The sequence below is a fragment of the Hakea prostrata genome, chromosome 8, assembly GCF_041222555.1.
Source record: "Hakea prostrata isolate BN-2017 chromosome 8, UWA_Hpros_2, whole genome shotgun sequence".
Classification (NCBI taxonomy): domain Eukaryota; kingdom Viridiplantae; phylum Streptophyta; class Magnoliopsida; order Proteales; family Proteaceae; genus Hakea; species Hakea prostrata.
Window position 1 is genome coordinate 44,534,550 of NC_142607.1, and position 19,315 is coordinate 44,553,864.

Below are 19,315 nucleotides of genomic sequence, written 5' to 3' on the forward strand. Positions count from 1 at the left end.
TGCTAATGCAAATCAGTTGGAGGGTTGGGTTTCAAAAGAATGGAAGACGTCAATACGCCGTTACCTCTCAAACAGGGGTGACGACTTCTTAACGAGTCCAATAGCCTCTAGGCTCTGACTCTTAAGGCTAAATATTTTCCAAAGACCTCTTTGTTCCATCCCAAGTACAAAAGAAAAAAGGTTCCCTGACGTGGTCTAGTATCTGCACTATAATCCCTCAACTTGAAGGAATGGTTCAAAAAACTATTGGAAATGGAATTGGTTCTTCTTTTTTGCTTGACCCCTGGCTAGATGAGGGCATATCCATTGTGACTAAATACAAGGATGTCCCAGTTGGGCACCGAAAACTATGGTTGCACAAATGATGAGAAACATGGAGCTTAATAGGGAGTATCTCTCAACTTTTAATCTTCCTTCTTCAGCCCTCTCTCATTTTTCACTATCTTCTTCTAATGATAGGTGGGTATCAAAAGTCTTTGTCAATGGCGAGTTCTTTGCTAAGTTGGCGGGTGTTGTGAAAAAGTACAACGCAAGTGTACGCTGTCGTAACAAGTAATATAATGATAAAAATCGATCCCTCGAAACTATGATTAGTACCAATTAATTATCCATTTTATTTGAACAATATAAAGTAATTTTCTGACTATTTATTGTTATTGTTTTTTGCTGACCTGGGTGTTTCTTCTTACCTTTTCTCCTCTTTTTTTTTTTTCGTTGTTTTCTTTCTTCTCGTTTGTCTCTAGGTATATCTCTATCCTACATGTAATTCATGGCTTTTACTCCAATGAACTGCGTTGATTAGTGGCCAATTAATCAAAAGCATGAAGAATAGAAGAAAAAACAAAGGAAACAATATCAAAATTATATTGATGAATTCAAGAGTGGGAATTCAAAGATAGGCTACATCTGATCCCTAGAAAAACTAAATTAGTCCTACAGAACATTGAAGGAGTTCAAGAACATTGAAAGATTGGTCGCCCACCCCCCCCCCGCCCCGGGCTCGTCCCCCCCCCCCCCCCCGCCCCCTCTCCCCCCAACCCCCTCTTCTTCTTTGCGCCCCTTTTATAGATTAATTAAACTCGTGGCTGAATGAGGGCTATCCATTGTGACTAACAGGAGTGTCCCGGGGCCCCAAGCAACCCCCGTTGGTTTAAGCCAAGAAGTCTTAAGCTCTCCTCCAAAAACGCCGATGCTGCACACATGAATGAGCAACCATGGAGCTAATCACGGCAGAGACACTCAACTTCGGGATTCTCTCTCCTTCTTTTTGATTGGACCCTCTCTTCCTCTTTTCCTTCTTTGATCAAATCATAGGAAATGGGTACAAAAGGCTCATCTTTGTCAATGGCGAGTTCTTTGCTAAGTTGGGAAAAAAAGGGGGGGTTGGGGAAAAAAAATTAAAGGAAAAAAAAAAATTAACAAAAAAAAAGGAAACACCGCGGGGTGAGTATTGTAGAGACAAAATACCCAATTAGTTGAAATATCTTCATTCATTGGTGGCAATTCGATCTTTTGGAAGCCACCCCTCCATCTGAATTTTCTTTGGGTGTGTCTATTGAATGCAGGACTGCCTATTAAGTCTATTCTTGCCTGATGGTAGGACATGGACTCTGTTTTTGAACTATGTAGAGACTCTATGGCGTATGTTCTTATCTTGCGAATGAACCAAGAGGATCTGGGTGGCAGGACCCTTGGGGCTCAAAACTCAATACTTAACTAGAGATTCTATCTCCACCTCTATGCTTCTTTCTAGCTAACACAGCTGGACAAAGAAGCTTCTCACTGGTTCTTTTCCTATTTTAGTATCACTTGTTACTTCTTATGGATAGAAAGGAATATTGTTATGCTTAATAAACAAAAACTCAGCTTGTTAGAGTCATGAATAATATTTGTTTTTGGATAGTGGAGCTTCATTTGGGATCTTCAACTATGCACCCGCCCAAAGAATCTCAGCAACCCTCTCCTGATAATATTATCTTGGAACAATAGGTACATTATGTATCTAGAGAATTATCTATGCTTCGCTCACCAGTTCTATTTTGCGTAGGGGTACCTAATGCATCTCTAAAGAAGGCAAAGATGGAGTGCAGTAAGTGGCAGACTAGTTATTGTGGAGGTAGGATGTGTGAACAAAAATGACAAGATCGGTGCTACCCTTTTTGCAATTAGTATTGGACTAGACCTAGCAAAGAAGTAAAACATATCCATTACACATATTTGGTGCAATGACGACAGAATCATGTCCCTCCTACCAAAGTGTTCAAAGATAGTGTGTCCGCTTCAACATTTGACAATCCTATTGGATATGGTAGTAAAACTGAAAGATTTGAAAGAAGCTTTCTAATAAAAAGGAAAAAGAAAAAAGAATAGAAGTCAATAAAAGGAAAAAATAACGAAGAGAAATAAATGAGTTCGATTTTGACACATATTTCACATTGAAGTCTCCTGGTATCGACCTCCTAGGGGTGGTGGAACTAAATATGGAAAAGTGTTTTGGTGGATTTGATCAGTAGTACTTTTAAAGATGATATGTAAATAATACTATATGCATTCTGATTATCAATTGGTAAATGGAACAATTTTGAATGAAGTGGAAGGGGTGATCTCAGGACTAGAATATTCAGAAGAGGAATTTGATTTTTGGAAAATTTGAGTAGGAACGGATTTTAAAGCTGTTACATATTGATTGTCCAAGAAGAAGCTGCCATGGTTTGTATATAGTAGTGGTGGCTTCTGTATCCACATCTAGAAGCAATGGATTGGAAAATCACTCAATGCTATAAGAAACAAATGTTGTGGCTGGTTTTTTTGGCAAAATCACCAACAAATGACCAATTGTTTACTCCAATTCAATCTTAGCCTGTAAAGATTACTCAAGAGATAGAGAAGGATGCAATGGGTCGACCTAGATTATTCTCTAACCAGGTCGATGTAGCTCACTACTTGTAGGTTAATTGACTTCATTTATGGATATCCCTATTGTGGATCCTCCTAATGTACGTTTTAATTTATCTTTTGACACAACTAATCTCTTACCTAAAAAAAGGACTCATATGAATGAATCCTAGTTGTTAAGAAGTCAGATTTATTGGTAGAGTTCAGAAACTTAATTAGTTAATTAGGAGTTCAGCTCGATTATTTCAAAAACCATTAAGATCTCGTTGAGTTGGTGGATTTCCTTAAAAATATTAATTTGTATGTTTTTCCTTTCAAGATTACATGAAATCCTATGAAGAAAATTTTATGAGAAAGATAAAAGAAAACTTGACTTCCGAAAGGAACAAAGGAAAAAAAAAAGCAGATGATAGCATGAATGTTGCAAAATACAATAACGAAAGGAGTCATGAACAAGTTTTTCTTCAAAGGAATGGGAATCTTTCTTTAGGTCTAGGTGATTTGATCCTGACCTAAAATTCAAATGAGAATTTCTCTTTTCGTGTAGCTTTTTGTTCTGCATGGTCCACTTTAAAAGGGTTTTCAGCGTGGAACTTTTTAAAGTTAAAGGTTTAAAGTTTTCTTCCAGTCCTTTCATTTTTGTTTTTTATTGAGAAGTACAAAGATTCATTAATATTAACTGTCATAGTTTATAAAAAAATGTGTTATACAACATGTGCTATACTCTTCTGGCTTTGGTTGGTGAAATGGTTAGTTCCAACTTCCAAGGCCAAGAGGCGCTAGAAGTACATTTTAACAACTTCCATAAAGATGCAGGAAGAGGGAAAAAAAAATAATAATAATAAATTCTAGCAATAAGAAAATTATTTGATGCAGGAAGAGGTAGAGATAAGCTGATTTACGCCTGTGTAACTCATTTTATGTTTTCACATAGACACTGTGTGTTTGCAAGATAAAAGCAGGGGGGAAGAATAAATGGATTTTTGTTTGCGCCTACGTGGGTATCCTCCGCGCAGGCACAATAATATGACACTTGGCGCACAAAAAAATAAACAGTTGGATGGATGGGTACTTTGGTAATTAGAGTTATTAAGCCCAAAAGCTTCCTAGAATTACAAAAACTAACCCCTCATTGAATCAAAATTTACAAAAATAGGGTTGCTGAACCTAACCCTTGTTACCTGTTAGAAGTTCACATTTTTATTTTTCTGTGCGTCAAGTGTCATATTATTGTGCTTGTGTGGAGGATACCCGCGCAGGTGCGAACAAAAATCCAGAATATACATGTAGGATTTACATGCAGTGGGGTGCGAGAATAGGAAAGAAAAGAAAAGAATTTTGTGAAAAAGTTAAAATGTAGGTTCTACTAGCTTTTATCATTTCCTTCTTTTTCTCACAAAGTCCCACTAAAAAATTAAACTTCTAAAAAAGATGAGGTGAGAAAAATGTGATACCACCTTAGCAGACAAGCTGCTAATTAACTTTCTCATTCTATTGAACCAAAAAATCCAGTGTTAGTAAAGAAAGCACCTCGTCAAAGTTTGCAGTCCAATAGTAGATATCTTTCAGAATCTTCTCCGGATTAAAAGATGAATTATAAATTCTCATCTATATTGCAAATTTATCAAAATATATAAAAAGTGCTGAAGATTACCCTAAAAACCCAATTACATATTAAGAATAGAAAGACCTATTAAACAATCTACAAGTATGAATGAAATCTCTAGCATTGAATCATTTGCAACATTTCCTCGTTCTTATAGTGTGTAAATGTTTAATTTCCTCCATTGGTGATATGATGATCAGAAAAGAACAAGTCTTAATGCAATAGTTGGTTCACCATGGTTTTTATTTATTATTATGCTAAAGGTTTACTATAGTTGTAGAATGAGGTTAAGGTATTAAAACAATCTCTTAGCAAAAATTTCTGGAGTAAAGCAACATAGGAAGTTCCTCCCTCTCGCACCACCTTTCTTGGATTCTGCTTGTGTAGGAGCCTTTAGCACTGATGGTATGACTGTGCGATTAATCAATTAGTAAGAAGAATGCTAATTATACAAAAACTTGTGGCTAATAAGTCTTTCCATTAGAGTAGAATTAGTGTTTGGCCAGCAACTTTACATCACAAAAGACTAATGATTCTTCAAACTATATCCGAATGAACAAAGAATGAGTAAGGAAATATTCAATGTATTCAACCTTGCCTCTTATGTACCAACCATCACAACAAATTTTCCACTCTTCTAGAAAAAAAAGCGAACTTGTATTAAATTTTGATTAATGTTGCAAAACAGTTAATTTTAACGGTGATAATTCATTAAGTCAAACACGTAAGCTTGAAAGACAAGCCAAGGTGTGATGTTGTGAATCTTGTGATTATATTTTCTTGCTCAACCATACTATTTAATGATGGTGGGTTCCAAACACACTTTGATGTCAAATTGCTTTAAACACAAGAAGAAAAAGAAAGAAATGTCAATAGCTACTCTTGGGTTATATGAATTTCAAAGTCATAGTTTCATAGCAAACCTGCTCTACCTAACTATTCTTTAACGAAATATCCCTCTAGATTTTCCAATAGTCTACTTTTGCTTGGAGCATTTCGGCCCACCAGCCCACTTTATGAATTGTCAATAAGATGCTTTCTCTCTCTCTTTTCCTTCTTTTGGATTTGTTTTTTTCTTTCGTTTCTACTGAAGTTGGCGTAGTTGAAGGGAACGCGTATCTGCACTATTTGGGCTAGCTAAGCCTATCTGCCAACAAGAACCAGTCAAAAGTTCTTTATTCGTTCTCTAGTCTTCAAATTTAACAAATTGTAGTGCAGGGGAGCTTCAAGAGAGACTCAAAAGTCAAACAGTAGTAGCTAGTTTAGAATCAGATTAATCATTTGATTGGAAGGATTATTTTAGATCTCCCATGATCTGAAGATGGCCCATCAATCAAAGTCCAATCAGGTCCAAGCCCAATAGATTTTTTTTTGGGAAGAGTAAATGTAGATTTTTATTAATATAAATAAATAAATAAAGAGATAAATAAAAAAGATTACAATCTATAGTAGTTTTTTGCCTTCGCATCATCCCCACGATAGCACTATGAGCTTCTACGAGAGAAGATGGATGGGATTAAACCTCTTGTGTGGACTGTATAAGAATCCAGCCAAGAAAACTGCGCAATCATTTTAACTCTTGTTAGGTTTGGTAAACGTAATCCTAAAAATATCAGAGTATCATATAATGTAGGGGTGTCAAAAAAACACTGTTGGCCCAGCCCAACCCGTTCTCTGCCTCATTTTTTCTACTTGAAGGGTGGGCTTGGGTAATCAACCCTGACAAGGTCAGGTCAGGTTCGGGTTTAGCCCTCGAGCCAACCAGCCCTAGCCCAGTCTAATCCTATGTTAGTGTAATTAATTTAGTTAAAAGATTCTTACATGTGAGTCTTCTTAGTGGATTAGAAACTAATGTTGGGTCTATTTAGTGTAACATATTACATGTGGGTCCAATCAGACTAATACCGTTAGTCATCGTTAAGTATATTCAAATTTCAAACATGGAGGGACAAAAAAAAAAAAAAAAAAATCAATTATCCCATTTGATCGGGTGACTAAGGTGCAGTAGTTTAAAAAATTATACATTCAAAGGTACAAAAAGTTCTGAATTCCATCACAAATTATTTATCTCCTCTATCACTTTTAAGTCTTTTAAATTAAGTTTAATTGATTTTCAACTCTTAAAAAATTTGAATTTTTCAAACGTTTTATCTTTTGATTTTAACAGATAAATATGACAATATCTAAAAAAATTGACTATAAATATAATTAAATACTTTAATCCTCCTCGAGTTATCAAATTTTTAATCTCACAAAGATCAAAGTTGTATGCTGTAAAAAACCTGATAAAAAGATTTTCTAATAATGTTTGTTTGGGCAACACTTCACATATGTTGAATTATAATATTTTATGAGTTTTAGAAAAGTGAATCATCTTCATATAATTCACATGTTCCAATTTATACTGCAATATGATCAATTAAATTTGAACTAATATGGTTCATTGTTTCTTTTCCTAAACTCAGCTTATACACGCTCTTAATTAGATAAGCACAATTAGAGTAGTGAGAATTAACACATAAAATCGCACTACTGCTATGAAAAGAAATATACATGCTAGCACTGTGTAAAAGGCTAAGTGAAAATTAAATTCTTTTTTAGATTAGTAACTACTTTAACATCTTTCAAAATTAGAACTTTACCTGAAGATAAAATTAGATTTATAGTTCCTCTCTGGGTCACCAATGTTGATATTCCATTTGTAACTATTACAGTCTTTGAAACCTTAACTGAGTTAACTCTATCAGTTTGCAAGTTCTTGTTGTGGCAAACATAACATATTACTCTTGAGTTCCACCACCAATCTGAAGAAGTATTGGTCTGGACCTTCTTTGCCCCACCATGCCTACAAGGTTTATTGGTTTAGTCTTATCAATCATCATATTAATTTTTTCCTTTATAGTATATCCATCAGTCTTTTTTGGTAATCTACAATCAACTGCAAAGTGTTCTCATTTCCCACAATTGTGGCACTTGTCGCTTTTTTCTTTAAGATAGTCTTTTGGGCCTCTAACTTATTTCCCCTCCCCCCCCCTCCCCCCAAATGTGAATTTACTTTTAGCCATCAACTTATTGGGTTACTTTTTTGTAGCTTGGATTTCTTAGAATTATATTTGGAATGAGTGACCATATTTGCAACAAATTTTTGTCTATTCACCATTTTCAAGTTGTTTATAAGTCTATTCTCATCTTTGATTCATTTGAATCTTATAAGATCATCTAGCCTTACATGTGCGTTTTTCTTAAACATCTCTGTCCTAAATGAGTGATAGGTCGATGGTAATTTATAAATAATTACCCCAATAAGAAACCAATCACTAATATCTATCTTGTCTATGTTTAGTTTGGATCTAAAGTTTTATAGGTCTGTAATCTGAAGGAGTATCTCTCTATCTTCAATAATTTTGCAGTTCATGAATTTCTCCACTATCTGAGTTTTAGACAATTCTTTCATTTTTCCTCTGTTGGCCATCTAGGTTTTTTTTTCTTTTCGCTAAAAGGGTCATTTTATAACGAAAATAAGAAGAAGAAAAAAAAAAGAAATATAGCAATTAGTACCTACCTTGCTCACCCGCAACAACAGTTGTCCTCAATACACCCTTCCTCACTGGTTCCTACTCATAATTGACAACAACTAAGTCATCAGAAACGAAATGTAGGACGTCTAGATGCATCCAAATCAAGATCTTTAAGAAAAGCTTCATAACAATAGTTATATAGTAGCACTATCCTCTCCCAATGGGAGGCTCGATGCACTTGTGGATACTTTCGCTAAAGCTGAATCTACCTTCTTGAATTCCTCTGCTATAGAACCCTTTTTACTTGTTACTACTTTCTTCATTGCGTGAGCCTTCTTCTTCGGACGACCAGGTTTTCGACGAGGAGAACCTTCAGCCCGCACTGATATAGACGAAGACGAAAGTGAAAGAACTACTTTCAATTGCAAAGTTTCATCATTGGCCGAACTCTCCAGCCTGGCCGAATTCTGATGGGCCCCACAATAGTCCAAATTATCCTCCGTAGTTCCTTCAATGGCTGAACTTCTAATAATATTTGCAACTTCTGGTCCCACCAATGAACACCCCAAAGAAGGGTTTCCAATTTGCATAGAACTCTTACCTGCAACAAGCACTTTTTGAAATTCAAAAGGAGTGGCCGAACCACTTTCGAGCTTATCTGTAGGTCCCACTAGTGAACTCCCCAAAGGAAGTTTACCAATTGAATTAAAACACTTTGCCGTATCTAAGGAATTTTGAATTTCAAAACTAGAGTCCACGGCCAAAGAAGCTGCTTCAAAATTATTCAAATTCTGTTGGGCCTCGCATGACCCCACTTGAAGCTCCAAACTAGAGTTCACGTCCAATGCAGTTTCTTCCAATCTAATCGAATTTTGTTGCGTAGAAAAGTCTTCCACATAAACCGAATTCTGTTCCGTAGAAGAGTCTTCCACTCTAACCGAATTCAGCAGGGCCCCACAAGGCCTCTCATGAAGCTTTTCAAACCGTTCAAAAGAGCCAATATCCTTAGTGGCCGAATTAGGTGGAAGTTGGTTAGTTGTGGGACCAACAGAGGTAACCACGTTCTTTGAAAGATTACCAACCAACATCGAACTCTTGCCTTTATCTAAATTTTTTTGAAGTTGAAAAGGATCACTTTGAGAGAGAGAAAGATCAAGAGAAGAGTTCTCGCTAGACGCGATCAACACATCAGAGGGAACCAACCTTGTAGATTTGAAATTTGAATTGAAATTTGAAATTGAATTTGCCGCACCCTCATTGGATGAAATAGAGTCCTCCAAACCCGCCACCTCTAGAGCCACACGAATCTGATGTTGGAGTGAGCTTGGAGTCTGCACTCTCACATCGTCAGTAGGAATCCCATCCACAATAGGATTATCTGCTGGGAGGTTTTCTGCAGGAACGATAGAGGGCTGAACCTGCAAACCATCCACAGAATCGTTTGAAGCAAACCTACAATGAAGACCCAGGTGGCCTTCTCGATTACACCGTGAGCACCGCAGAATATCATCCTCAAAAATTACCTTCTGAAGAAAACTAAAAACTCGAAGAGTTCCTGGTTCAAGGCGCTCAATCTGAACCTCATTCACTCGAATAGCATCGACCTCCAATTCAACCAAAATTCGAGCATAATGACCAATAGAACCAAGACGAGTTCGTCTATCAAGAGAAACAGGTCTCCCAACAGATTTTGCTATAGAAAGAAGCACTTTCTCATGCCAATACTCAAGAGGTAAATCAGGGAAACGAACCCACACCAACTTACCTGCTGGTTGAGGAGAGTGGATATTAAAATCCGGCCTCCATCGCTGAAAACGAATGTATTGCTTTCCAACATTCCAAAAACCTCTGCGCCACACCTCAGTCATATCTGCCTCACTATGAAACTGAAAGATGATAAACCCTTTCCCCAATGAATGTAAGATCACCCCTTGAGACAATTTCCAAGCACCCCTAGCTAGCTCTTGCAATTCATCCATGGTAGTGATGCGAAAATTAGCTCGCCCAATCAACGAAAAACGGAACTGATTTTGTTGCAGCTCGTATTCCTATTGGCCATCTAGGTTATCTCATATTTACTTAGCAGTCTTACAATTGCTATAAGTTTTTGCAAATCTATCAGGACATTTAATAAATAATCCATACAAAAATCATCATCGCTTGTCCATTGTTTAGTCAACCTTCTCAACAATATCCTCAAAGGAAGTTTTTTTTTTTTGGTAAGATCCTCAAAGGAAGTTTGTACCATATAAAACATGTTTAAAATCCTCAAATTGGAGGGGTTTTTCGCAGCTCAGAATGGGTGTACTTGGGAGGTTTTGTGCATAGAATCCCAAGACAAGTGTTCTTGAAACTGAGCTCCATGCTATTTGTGTAGGCATATGCTATGCAGTAGAAAGAAATATGCTACCTGTTTACGTGGAGTCTAACTCTTCACAAGCAATCGATTGTTTGAAACTGAGTGCTCAAAATCAAGGAAGGATGACAAGGATTATTGTGGCGATTCGAGAGTTGGTAGATTTGCATGGAAATATCATCATTACTCATACTAATAGAGAAGCAAATATGGTTGCCGATTGGATGGCGAAGAGAACAACAACATTGTAGTCTCCTACGCATTTCTTTCAGGAACCCCCTCAAGGTATAGAGGAGTTCCTTCAGGTGGATCGTTTGACCAGCTCTCTTTAAATTGATTTGGATTTTTAACCCCGTTTATGTATCAAATAAAAAAAATAAAAAAACATGTTTAGATATCTCAATCTAAATTGGGTGTTTATTTTCTAGGCTTTAAACTTGAACCATTAAATGTCTATAGTTTAACTATATTAATTGTAACAACATCCATTACACTATTAGAGATAATAAATACAATTAATCAATGAGAATTCTAATAATAATTTAATCTAATATTTTATCAAATAAATAATCAAACTAAAAATAGAAGTCACAAATTCCTTTCCCAAAATGATAAAATTAAGCAATTTTAACAAACTGTTCACTCTCCTTTTATAAACTCATTGAAAAACCACTGCGTTAGCAAACCTCCAATTCCAGAGGTAATGTTTACATCACAAAATTATGGTTTAATCGCTTTCCAGGATGCCACACTTTTCTTTTATTACAATTAATCTAAAAGAACAAAAAGATTTAAACCATTGAAATTTTTTTTTTCTTTTTTCCGGCATTTCCATCCACGATACATAGAAATCAAGAAGACCAAAGCAGCCGTTTAATTTTTTTATATTTTTATATTATTACCTTTTTTTATTTTTTTATTTAATCTATCAAGCTTTCATAAAAAACAAAGCAATGACAATCGTGAGTTGTGGGTTCTGCAAGTGTAAATCAAACGTTAAAAGAAAACAAAATTCACGTAACAATTCGATAAATCGACAAAGTTTTAGGGCTAACCATGCAATCTCGATATTTTTTTTTTTTTTTGCCAAATACATAAAAAAAATTCATTCAAAGAAACAAGTTTGGGGAAATTTTTTTAACAGGAACAAAGTACATATGATCAAGTCCTCATGGTGGCTGCATCCACCAACTTTAGACATACCCAAACAACGGGCCCCTCTAGCTAACAAATCGGCATAAATTTTGTTTGATCTCAAAATATGTAATACAACACAATTGTCAAACCCTAGCAAAAAGTTTTTAATAGGCTGAATTAAGTTTGAACAATTCCAATCCAAATCACTAGAATCACTATGTAAACTAGAGACTACGGCCTGACAATCAGAAAAGAGCTTGATATTTTTTATCCCCATAGTAAAAGCAACTTGAAGGATATCATACATTGCTTCCAGCTCCGCTTGCGATGTAGATAGAGCCCAACCTACTTTCACGCGAGTAGCTATAAAAGACCCACAGGATGCCTTGATAATCCCTACATGACCACTACGAAAAGTTGTTGAATCCCACGAACCATTTGAGAAAACATGAAAAAAAATTGATATCATCAACTTCTATCGTTCGCGGATGCAAATCATTAAATAATACACCGGATGAACCTAGGGATTCCAATATTTGCACTTAATCTCCTAGACAAAGCCTCATGACAAAGAATGAAAATATATGGACTAAGTGGGCAGCCCTATCTAATGCCCCTAGTTGGAATCGCCTTCTCCAATAATTGACCATTAACTTTAATTTAAAAAGTAACGGTGGTGATGCATTTCATGATCCACCTCACCCACTTTGCCTGAAACCCCAAAAAATTTAAACATTCCTCAATAAAACTCCATTCTAACTTGTCGTATGCTTTACACAGATCTAGTTTCAAAGCAAAATAACCATGCTTAGATGTAGATTTCTTTATGAAGTGAAGACATTCAATTTGACCCACCTTTCTTCAAACTTGGAATGAAAAATACTCCTTATTTTAATTTAAGAAGAAGAGCGAGCAACATATCGGAATGATAAGATTACTCACAAGAAAGAGTTTCAAAATAGTAGTTAACAATTGAATCGCACATGACTTCATAGAGCTTCCAATCTCCTTTCAATAGATGCAAGACTTTATCGAATGAAATTTTCAAAGAAAATTGTAATGCTTTAAGATTAATTGTTGATGCAAAAGATTACTTAAAGCATTACACTTGAGTATCTAGTTTGGAATACTCAAATCGTTGCTTTTAGCTAGTGTTTATAGAATGACATTAGGTTCTATTGTTAACTGGACTCTCCCAATAAGTTCCTTACACCATTGAATCGTTACTAATTTGATGACATGTATTAGAACATAATAAATTGGGTATAATGTAGATACCTCAACCAAGTATGACTCAAATAACCCTACAGAATGCGCCTTCCTCAACCCTGCCCCAATAGAATTTTCAGCTCAATAAGTCCTAGATCAGGATTATCACACCACATAGGATTGTTCATTTCCAACCCAAACTGGTTAGACTACCTATCAAAACTGACCAGAAAAACTCTCTGGTTGATTTGGGTCTTCATGCAATAAGAATAAAAATGAATAAAAACCCAATAAATGACTCAACCAAAACTGATTTAAACCAAAATTTGTCCCAATTGATTGCTAAAGTGTTCAACCGGATCCAAGCAGCCAGTTGACACCCTTAACTGGGATTTTGGTTAAAACCCTTCTGCACTATAAATACTAGGGCAGAAGTACTCAATTCTGTAAACTTTTGGGAACTACAAAAATTATAGATTAATGTAAAATTATAAACTAAGTGATCAATATGAGAGGACTAACTTTTTCTTTACATGGATGTGCTTGGAGTAGGGTGGGGGCAGCGTATCATGTAGAAGTAGTAAAATCAAAGAGTTTTTGAATTTGAACTTCTGTCTTGATGATGACAAAAATTTTTGCCCCTTCACTCCAAATGATGAGAAAACTTTATCTGTGACATTTGAATTCAACAAATTAGAATAAAAAACTTATTATTTAAGGCAAATCTATTCATTAAAACGGTACGTGAGCTGGGCTCAAAACATCATTAAATAATTTAATGTGGCATGACAATAGAAATCATAAGATGGGCATGTGACATGAATTTAATGACACCCTTAATCTCACTCAAATAATGGGGTAGGCATTGAAGAACCCCATTGTTCTCATTTCATTTTTATTTTTAATTTTTTTATTGATATCATTTTTTCTTGCCAACATAAATAATAATGATCGAGTTTTAATAATGATTAAGTTTTAACCATGTTCTAATTTTTTTGGTAATTAATTATGTGCCATTAAGTACTATCATTTACTGTGACTTTCCTTATGTGTTACTCTTTACTTGCTTTTATTCTTATCATGCTTCACTTTATGGGTATGTAATCATAAATCATCATTTGATTTCGATCTTTAAAGCACATATATCATTGAAGAAAACCATGCAACAAATGATAACAGTCAAAGTTTTACTTTAAAATAACAAAGATTTTTCTTCTTTACATAAGTTTGAACGTCTAACATAAGTTGGAATGTGAAAACTTCTTGCTCGTACTACTTTTGCAAAGAGGTTGTCACCATTAACCCAAAAGCATATCCTTTACACGTTTTTACTTGGATAAATTATTGTTCCATCAATAAGTAGATGATTGAGATGAGCTGTTATGTGCCCTAGTAGGATTCTTATGATGTGAACTGGACCTGGACCCAACCCTAGGATTTGGGGTCCCGAAGGAATTCTTCCCAAAATGTATATCCTCACCAAGCCATGTCGGCCACTTGGACCGTTTTAATAATCTAAGAGTGCTGATGCAGCCCAACAGCAGAGGTTCTGGGTCTTGCTTGGGTCCTTTGCATTGCCATACACTATGGGCCGTCGGATTGAAATTTCAGTCAAAATTTTGATCTCGACCATTAAAATTCAACGGTCGAGATTCGATTTCGGATCTGACAGTCCGAAATTCCAGGTTGATGGTCATGCGCATGACCCAAGCAATTTCCCAGACTGTCACCTCATTTAAATTATTTTGTTAATATTTAAAAATAATACCACACTTATTATATGGTAAAAAAAAGTTTTAAAGGGTACAGCATGTGTGGGAGAGATGATCTAGACTCCAGCAGTGCCTGTCATTATGTATCTTAACTAGAAGATCCCAACTATTTGTACCCCATTTTTGTTTCCTGCTCTCATCTGCTGTGCCCATTTGTAGTTTCCATTCATCAAATTAGGACTAATGGCTTCTTACAGCCTTCTGTGTTTAACCCTTTTAATTGCAGGTTTGTGCAATGAGGCTCATTGCAAGCTCTCCTCTAATTACTACTCATCGACATGCCCCAAATCTCATTCTATCGTGAAATCAACTGTAATTGCTGCTATTAAGAAAGAAACTAGAATTGGTGCCTCATTACTTCGGTTGCATTTCCATGACTGCTTTGTAAATGTGAGTTCTTCCCCTTGCTTTCTACTCTTTTGAAGTGTGTTTGCTTCTTAGAAATGATCTTAATTTTTACAGGGCTGTGACGGATCAATACTCCTGGATGACACTGCCAACTTCACCGGCGAGAAAATGGCAGCTCCAAACAATAACTCAGTTCGAGGCTTCAATGTAGTTGATAAAATCAAAGCTAATTTGGAGAAACAGTGCCCAGGAGTTGTGTCTTGTGCTGATATTCTTGCTTTGGCCGCTCGTGATTCTGTAGTTTATGTCAGTCAGACACACATCAAACACCTCGTAATAGATCTTAATTTGGGTTGATCTTCTCACTGTATACTAAAAGGGTTTCATGAAATTGCAGCTGGGTGGCCCTTCATGGACTGTCGGTCTGGGAAGGAGAGATTCTACCACAGCAAGCCTTGCTGCAGCCAATGCCAGCATCCCTGCTCCTACTTTGAACCTCAGGGGTATCATATCCAAATTCAAGGCACAAGGGTTGTCTGTGAAAGATGTGGTGGCCCTTTCAGGTAAATTGTTCTAATTTCTAAACTAAAATATAGTTTCAATCCTTCTGTTATGTTTGGATGGACGTGCACCAACATGCTTTGGTGGGTGACCCAAATAACCCTATTTGGGAGATCCATGGTTGAAGTAGATGGTTTGGACCAACATGAATCTGTATATAGAACCTACATTCTCCCATATGGTCATATTGTGAGATTAGGATTTTCACCTTAGGATTTTGAGTGAGAGTTCTTATAAAGCTGTTTTGACTATTGGTTGAAAGCTCTCCATTTTTTTCCTTCTTCCACATGGTGGAAAGTCCTTCGCCCGTCAATGTAGTATACTACGTTGGTGTATAAACCACGTTAAATATTTGTGTTTTTTGTTTTTTTTTTTTTTTTTTTTTTTCGGTCGTTTGTTCTAATGCATTTCTTAATGGTTTGAGCTTGTAGGTTCACACACCATTGGTTTCTCTAGATGCACCTCATTCCGTAGCCGAATCTATAATGACTCAAATATAGATCCTTCGTTTGCTAAGTCATTGCAGAGCAAATGCCCCAAGAGTGGTGGTGACAACAACCTGGCTAAGCTTGATGCTGTATCCCCTGCCCATTTTGATAATAACTATTATAAGAACTTATTGAGAAGAAAGGGGCTACTTCATTCAGACCAGGAGCTCTACAATGGCAGTTCCAAAACTGATTATAGAGTTAGAAGATATGTTAATTATCCTTTTCTGTTTTTCAGAGACTTTGCTAAGTCCATGATTAAGATGGGTAAAATTAAAGTTCTTACAGGAAGTAAGGGAGAGGTTAGATTCAACTGTAGGAAAGTGAATTCATGTAAATAAGGGGCCATAAGGGATATCCTGTTAAAAAAATATGGCTTTGAACTTGTGATATTGATGAAATCCAATGCCTGTTGGATTTTTTTCTTCCATGATTGACAATATATAATGTACGTTTGAGTTCTACTTCTTAAATCCATCTTATTTAGAACAAATTGCTCGACCACCCTAGAGCAGTGGCCTTTAAACACTGACATGCCATTTTATCTTTGAAAAGTAAAGACACTCCAAAGTTGAATTTTCATTAAAAACACAGCCGTATAAGTTTTTCGAAGTGGTTATTACCATTCATTCAAAATGTGGAAAGTCTCTTAACTAACATACCCATTTATTACAAACCAAATACAGAAATCGTTTAGGAAGAGACAGCATTTGCTGGCTTCAGCTGTTCACCTTCCTACAGTTCACCCTAATTTGGCCCTTCTTTCCAGTCAAAGGACTAATATTCCCCATCTTAATCATAGACTTGGAAAAATCAGCATAAAAGGTCTTAGAGTCTGAGCTATAGCTCTTTACTAGTGCATCAATGGTACTAGAACCACCAGTATACAGTTCCTGATCCGAGTGTAGGAGTCCCCTTTTCTTCACCAGGTTTGCAAAATACTGTGTATCAAATTTTGAAGCTGTGGTGTCTATGGGAGAACGGTTATTGTCACCACCAGAGGGCGGGCAACTTGACTTCCTTGCAGTGGCAAAGTTGGGATCAATGTTGGTTTCATTATAGAGATGGTTCTTGAAGAGACTACACTTTGCAAAGCCAATGGTGTGTGCCCCAGAGAGTGCAACCAAATCTTTGGTGTCTAGCCCTTGTTTCTTGAAGTTGCTGATGAGTCCAGAGAGGCTTAGCAACGGTGAAGGGATGTCATTGTTCGCAGTGGTCCGACTTGCTGTAGTTGAGTCTCTCCTCCCTAGCTGCACCTCCCATGTTGGGCCTCCAAGCTGTTTTGCAGCACACATCAACCAATGATTGTTTAGTGGCTTATGAACTTAAAGACCACTTTGATGACCCACAAAAAAATAATTTTTAGTGTTTCTTGCTTCAGAAAACAAAAAAAAAAAAAATAAATAAATAAATAAAAAAAAAATAAAATCAGCCAAAAACCATTTGATAAAATTGTCATGTTTCATATAATTGTTAAAACATAAATTGAAACTAATGAAAATTCCTACTAAAACAAATAGTCAAAGCAAAAGTTGGGCATGGAGTAGATTAAGTGAAAGAGTTTAGAGAGAGGTACTTATGGAATTTGAAATTATAAATATAAGAACTTTGGCTATAAGTAGTTTTGCTTTCGAAAGCAAGTTTTATCAAACGTCCATAAACAAGCAAAACTGTCTCTAGTATTTTCAAAGCAGAATCACTTGGTGGGTTATCCAACGAGCCGTGAACTTGACCATTAGGAATTAATCTTGGGTTAGCAGAGAGGTTTATTTTACTAACCGCAACTACAGAGTCTCTGGCTACCACGGCCAAGATATCAGCACATGATACAAGTGAGCCTCCACAGACTTTATCAACCTTGGATTTAATCTTGTCAATAACATCAAATCCTCTGGTGGAGTTAACATTAGCGAAGGCATTCTTCTCACTATCAATGTTGGCGGAATTGTCTAGAAGAACTGAACCATCACAGCCCTACAGGATTGGGAAGGAAAAAAAAAATATTAACAACTCATCATGATATATAGAAAATAATTCATACGTAGCTTACATTTACAAAACAGTCATGGAAATGGAGACGAAGCAAGGAAGCCCCCATGCGACTTTCTTGGTTTACTGCATCTTTCACCACTTCTTTAATGGTGGACAAAGCCTTAGGGCACACTTTGTCGTAGAAAGTAGAGGAGAGAGTTGCAGAGTTAGCTATGTTTACTACAGAAAGCAAAATGATCACGAAGAGATGGAGACACAAAGAAGCAACTGCAGCCATGTTTCTGTTGAAAACTTCAGAATGGACACTAGCATTTATAGTTTTTATAGATTGAATATGACAGAGACAAGCAAAAGTTGGTTCTAGGAGTTGGTAGAGTATGCAAAGAATTTGGTCGGAGAGAACAACTAGTAACTACTGCGTAGAAGTTTATATCAAGGCGGCTAGCTAGCTTCAAAGTAAAACCAACCACTGCAAGAATACGAGTTACACTATTATTGATTTATCTGGATAAGACGGGTCACTGTGATCCTGACCAGACGGAGAAAACCAGCCCAATGGTCCGGTTTAGTTTGGGGTTTTGTGACACCAGACCCAAATCGGATCACATTAAAACCGAAAAAAATTCATAGTAATGTAATCGGACCTAAATCAACGTAAAACCAAGATCAAAACCGGTGTATCTTTATTGGTTTGATTTGGATTCACTCAATTTCATAATGAAATTGAGATGAAACCGATCTAGACCAACCGATGGACAACCCTGGCTACTATAAAGATAATGACTAGATGCATGGGTTATTCGCGCACCGGACCCACCATGCACCTATTGGCTGGCCCTATGAAATATTTAAAATTGAAATTAGGTTTATAGAAAGGAGAGCAGATGGTCAAAGGTCAAACGGGGCTGCTCAGCAGGATACATGAGTACACTTGGGAAGAAAATATAATGAATGTTGCGTAAGTGAAAATAGCCGTTAAGACGTCACGGTCGAAATAAGTATAGGTAAGAGTTTGGCAACGATGGAGACTAACAAACTTATGCATATAGTAGTTATCTTCTACAACGTGACTTTAGGAGAGTCTAATTGACTATAGAAGTTAATGTTGTCTATAAATACTAGTTGGACTAGTATTCCAAACCAGATTTGACCATAAGTTGGGTACAACTCAAATATCTTAAAAGTGAAGAGAATACAATCTTCTATCTTATGAAGGAAAAGCTTCAAACTATGCAAAGAGTATTTGTTACTTATTGTCATGCAAGTAAAATTTATGCGGCATTGTATATTTGGCTCTTATCTCCTTTTTAGATCCAATGGCTATTCCATCTAAAACTGGATGGGTAACCTCTAAGGATCTTAGCTAGTTCAGATGATGAAGATCAATATCTCATAGTATGGGATAGAATTTTAATAAAACTATCAATTCCAAA

The 19,315-nt window shown here is 36.3% G+C and overlaps 2 protein-coding genes across 2 annotated transcripts; one reads left to right on the forward strand and one right to left on the reverse strand.

The window, feature by feature from the left end:
- The first annotated feature begins 14,555 nt into the window (after window positions 1-14,555).
- On the forward strand, window positions 14,556-16,474 carry LOC149008097 (peroxidase 4-like). The gene is made up of 4 exons (XM_089165390.1): window positions 14,556-14,883; window positions 14,956-15,147; window positions 15,239-15,404; window positions 15,834-16,474. Exons 1-4 carry the CDS (start codon window positions 14,677-14,679, stop codon window positions 16,229-16,231), a joined length of 963 nt encoding a protein of 320 aa, XP_089021516.1. The 5' UTR covers window positions 14,556-14,676; the 3' UTR covers window positions 16,232-16,474.
- Window positions 16,475-16,483: 9 nt separating this feature from the next.
- Window positions 16,484-18,160, reverse strand: LOC149008098 (peroxidase RIP1-like). The gene is made up of 3 exons (XM_089165389.1): window positions 17,941-18,160; window positions 17,670-17,864; window positions 16,484-17,167 (listed from the first exon to the last, which is right to left on the reverse strand). Exons 1-3 carry the CDS (start codon window positions 18,157-18,159, stop codon window positions 16,610-16,612), a joined length of 972 nt encoding a protein of 323 aa, XP_089021515.1. The 5' UTR covers window position 18,160; the 3' UTR covers window positions 16,484-16,609.
- Window positions 18,161-19,315: the final 1,155 nt, after the last annotated feature.

What these genes read in the sequence shown, in the direction of transcription:
- LOC149008097 (XM_089165390.1), top strand. Translation starts at nt 14,677, where the DNA reads ATGGCTTCTTACAGCCTTCTGTGTTTAACCCTTTTAATTGCAGGTTTG. An exon ending in TCCATGACTGCTTTGTAAAT is followed by an intron (nt 14,884 to 14,955) that starts GTGAGTTCTTCC and finishes TAATTTTTACAG; the next exon opens with GGCTGTGACGGATCAATACT. An exon ending in CTCGTGATTCTGTAGTTTAT is followed by an intron (nt 15,148 to 15,238) that starts GTCAGTCAGACA and finishes ATGAAATTGCAG; the next exon opens with CTGGGTGGCCCTTCATGGAC.
- LOC149008098 (XM_089165389.1), bottom strand. Translation starts at nt 18,159, where the DNA reads ATGGCTGCAGTTGCTTCTTTGTGTCTCCATCTCTTCGTGATCATTTTG. An exon ending in TCCATGACTGTTTTGTAAAT is followed by an intron (nt 17,865 to 17,940) that starts GTAAGCTACGTA and finishes CCAATCCTGTAG; the next exon opens with GGCTGTGATGGTTCAGTTCT. An exon ending in CCAGAGACTCTGTAGTTGCG is followed by an intron (nt 17,168 to 17,669) that starts GTTAGTAAAATA and finishes GCTGCAAAACAG; the next exon opens with CTTGGAGGCCCAACATGGGA.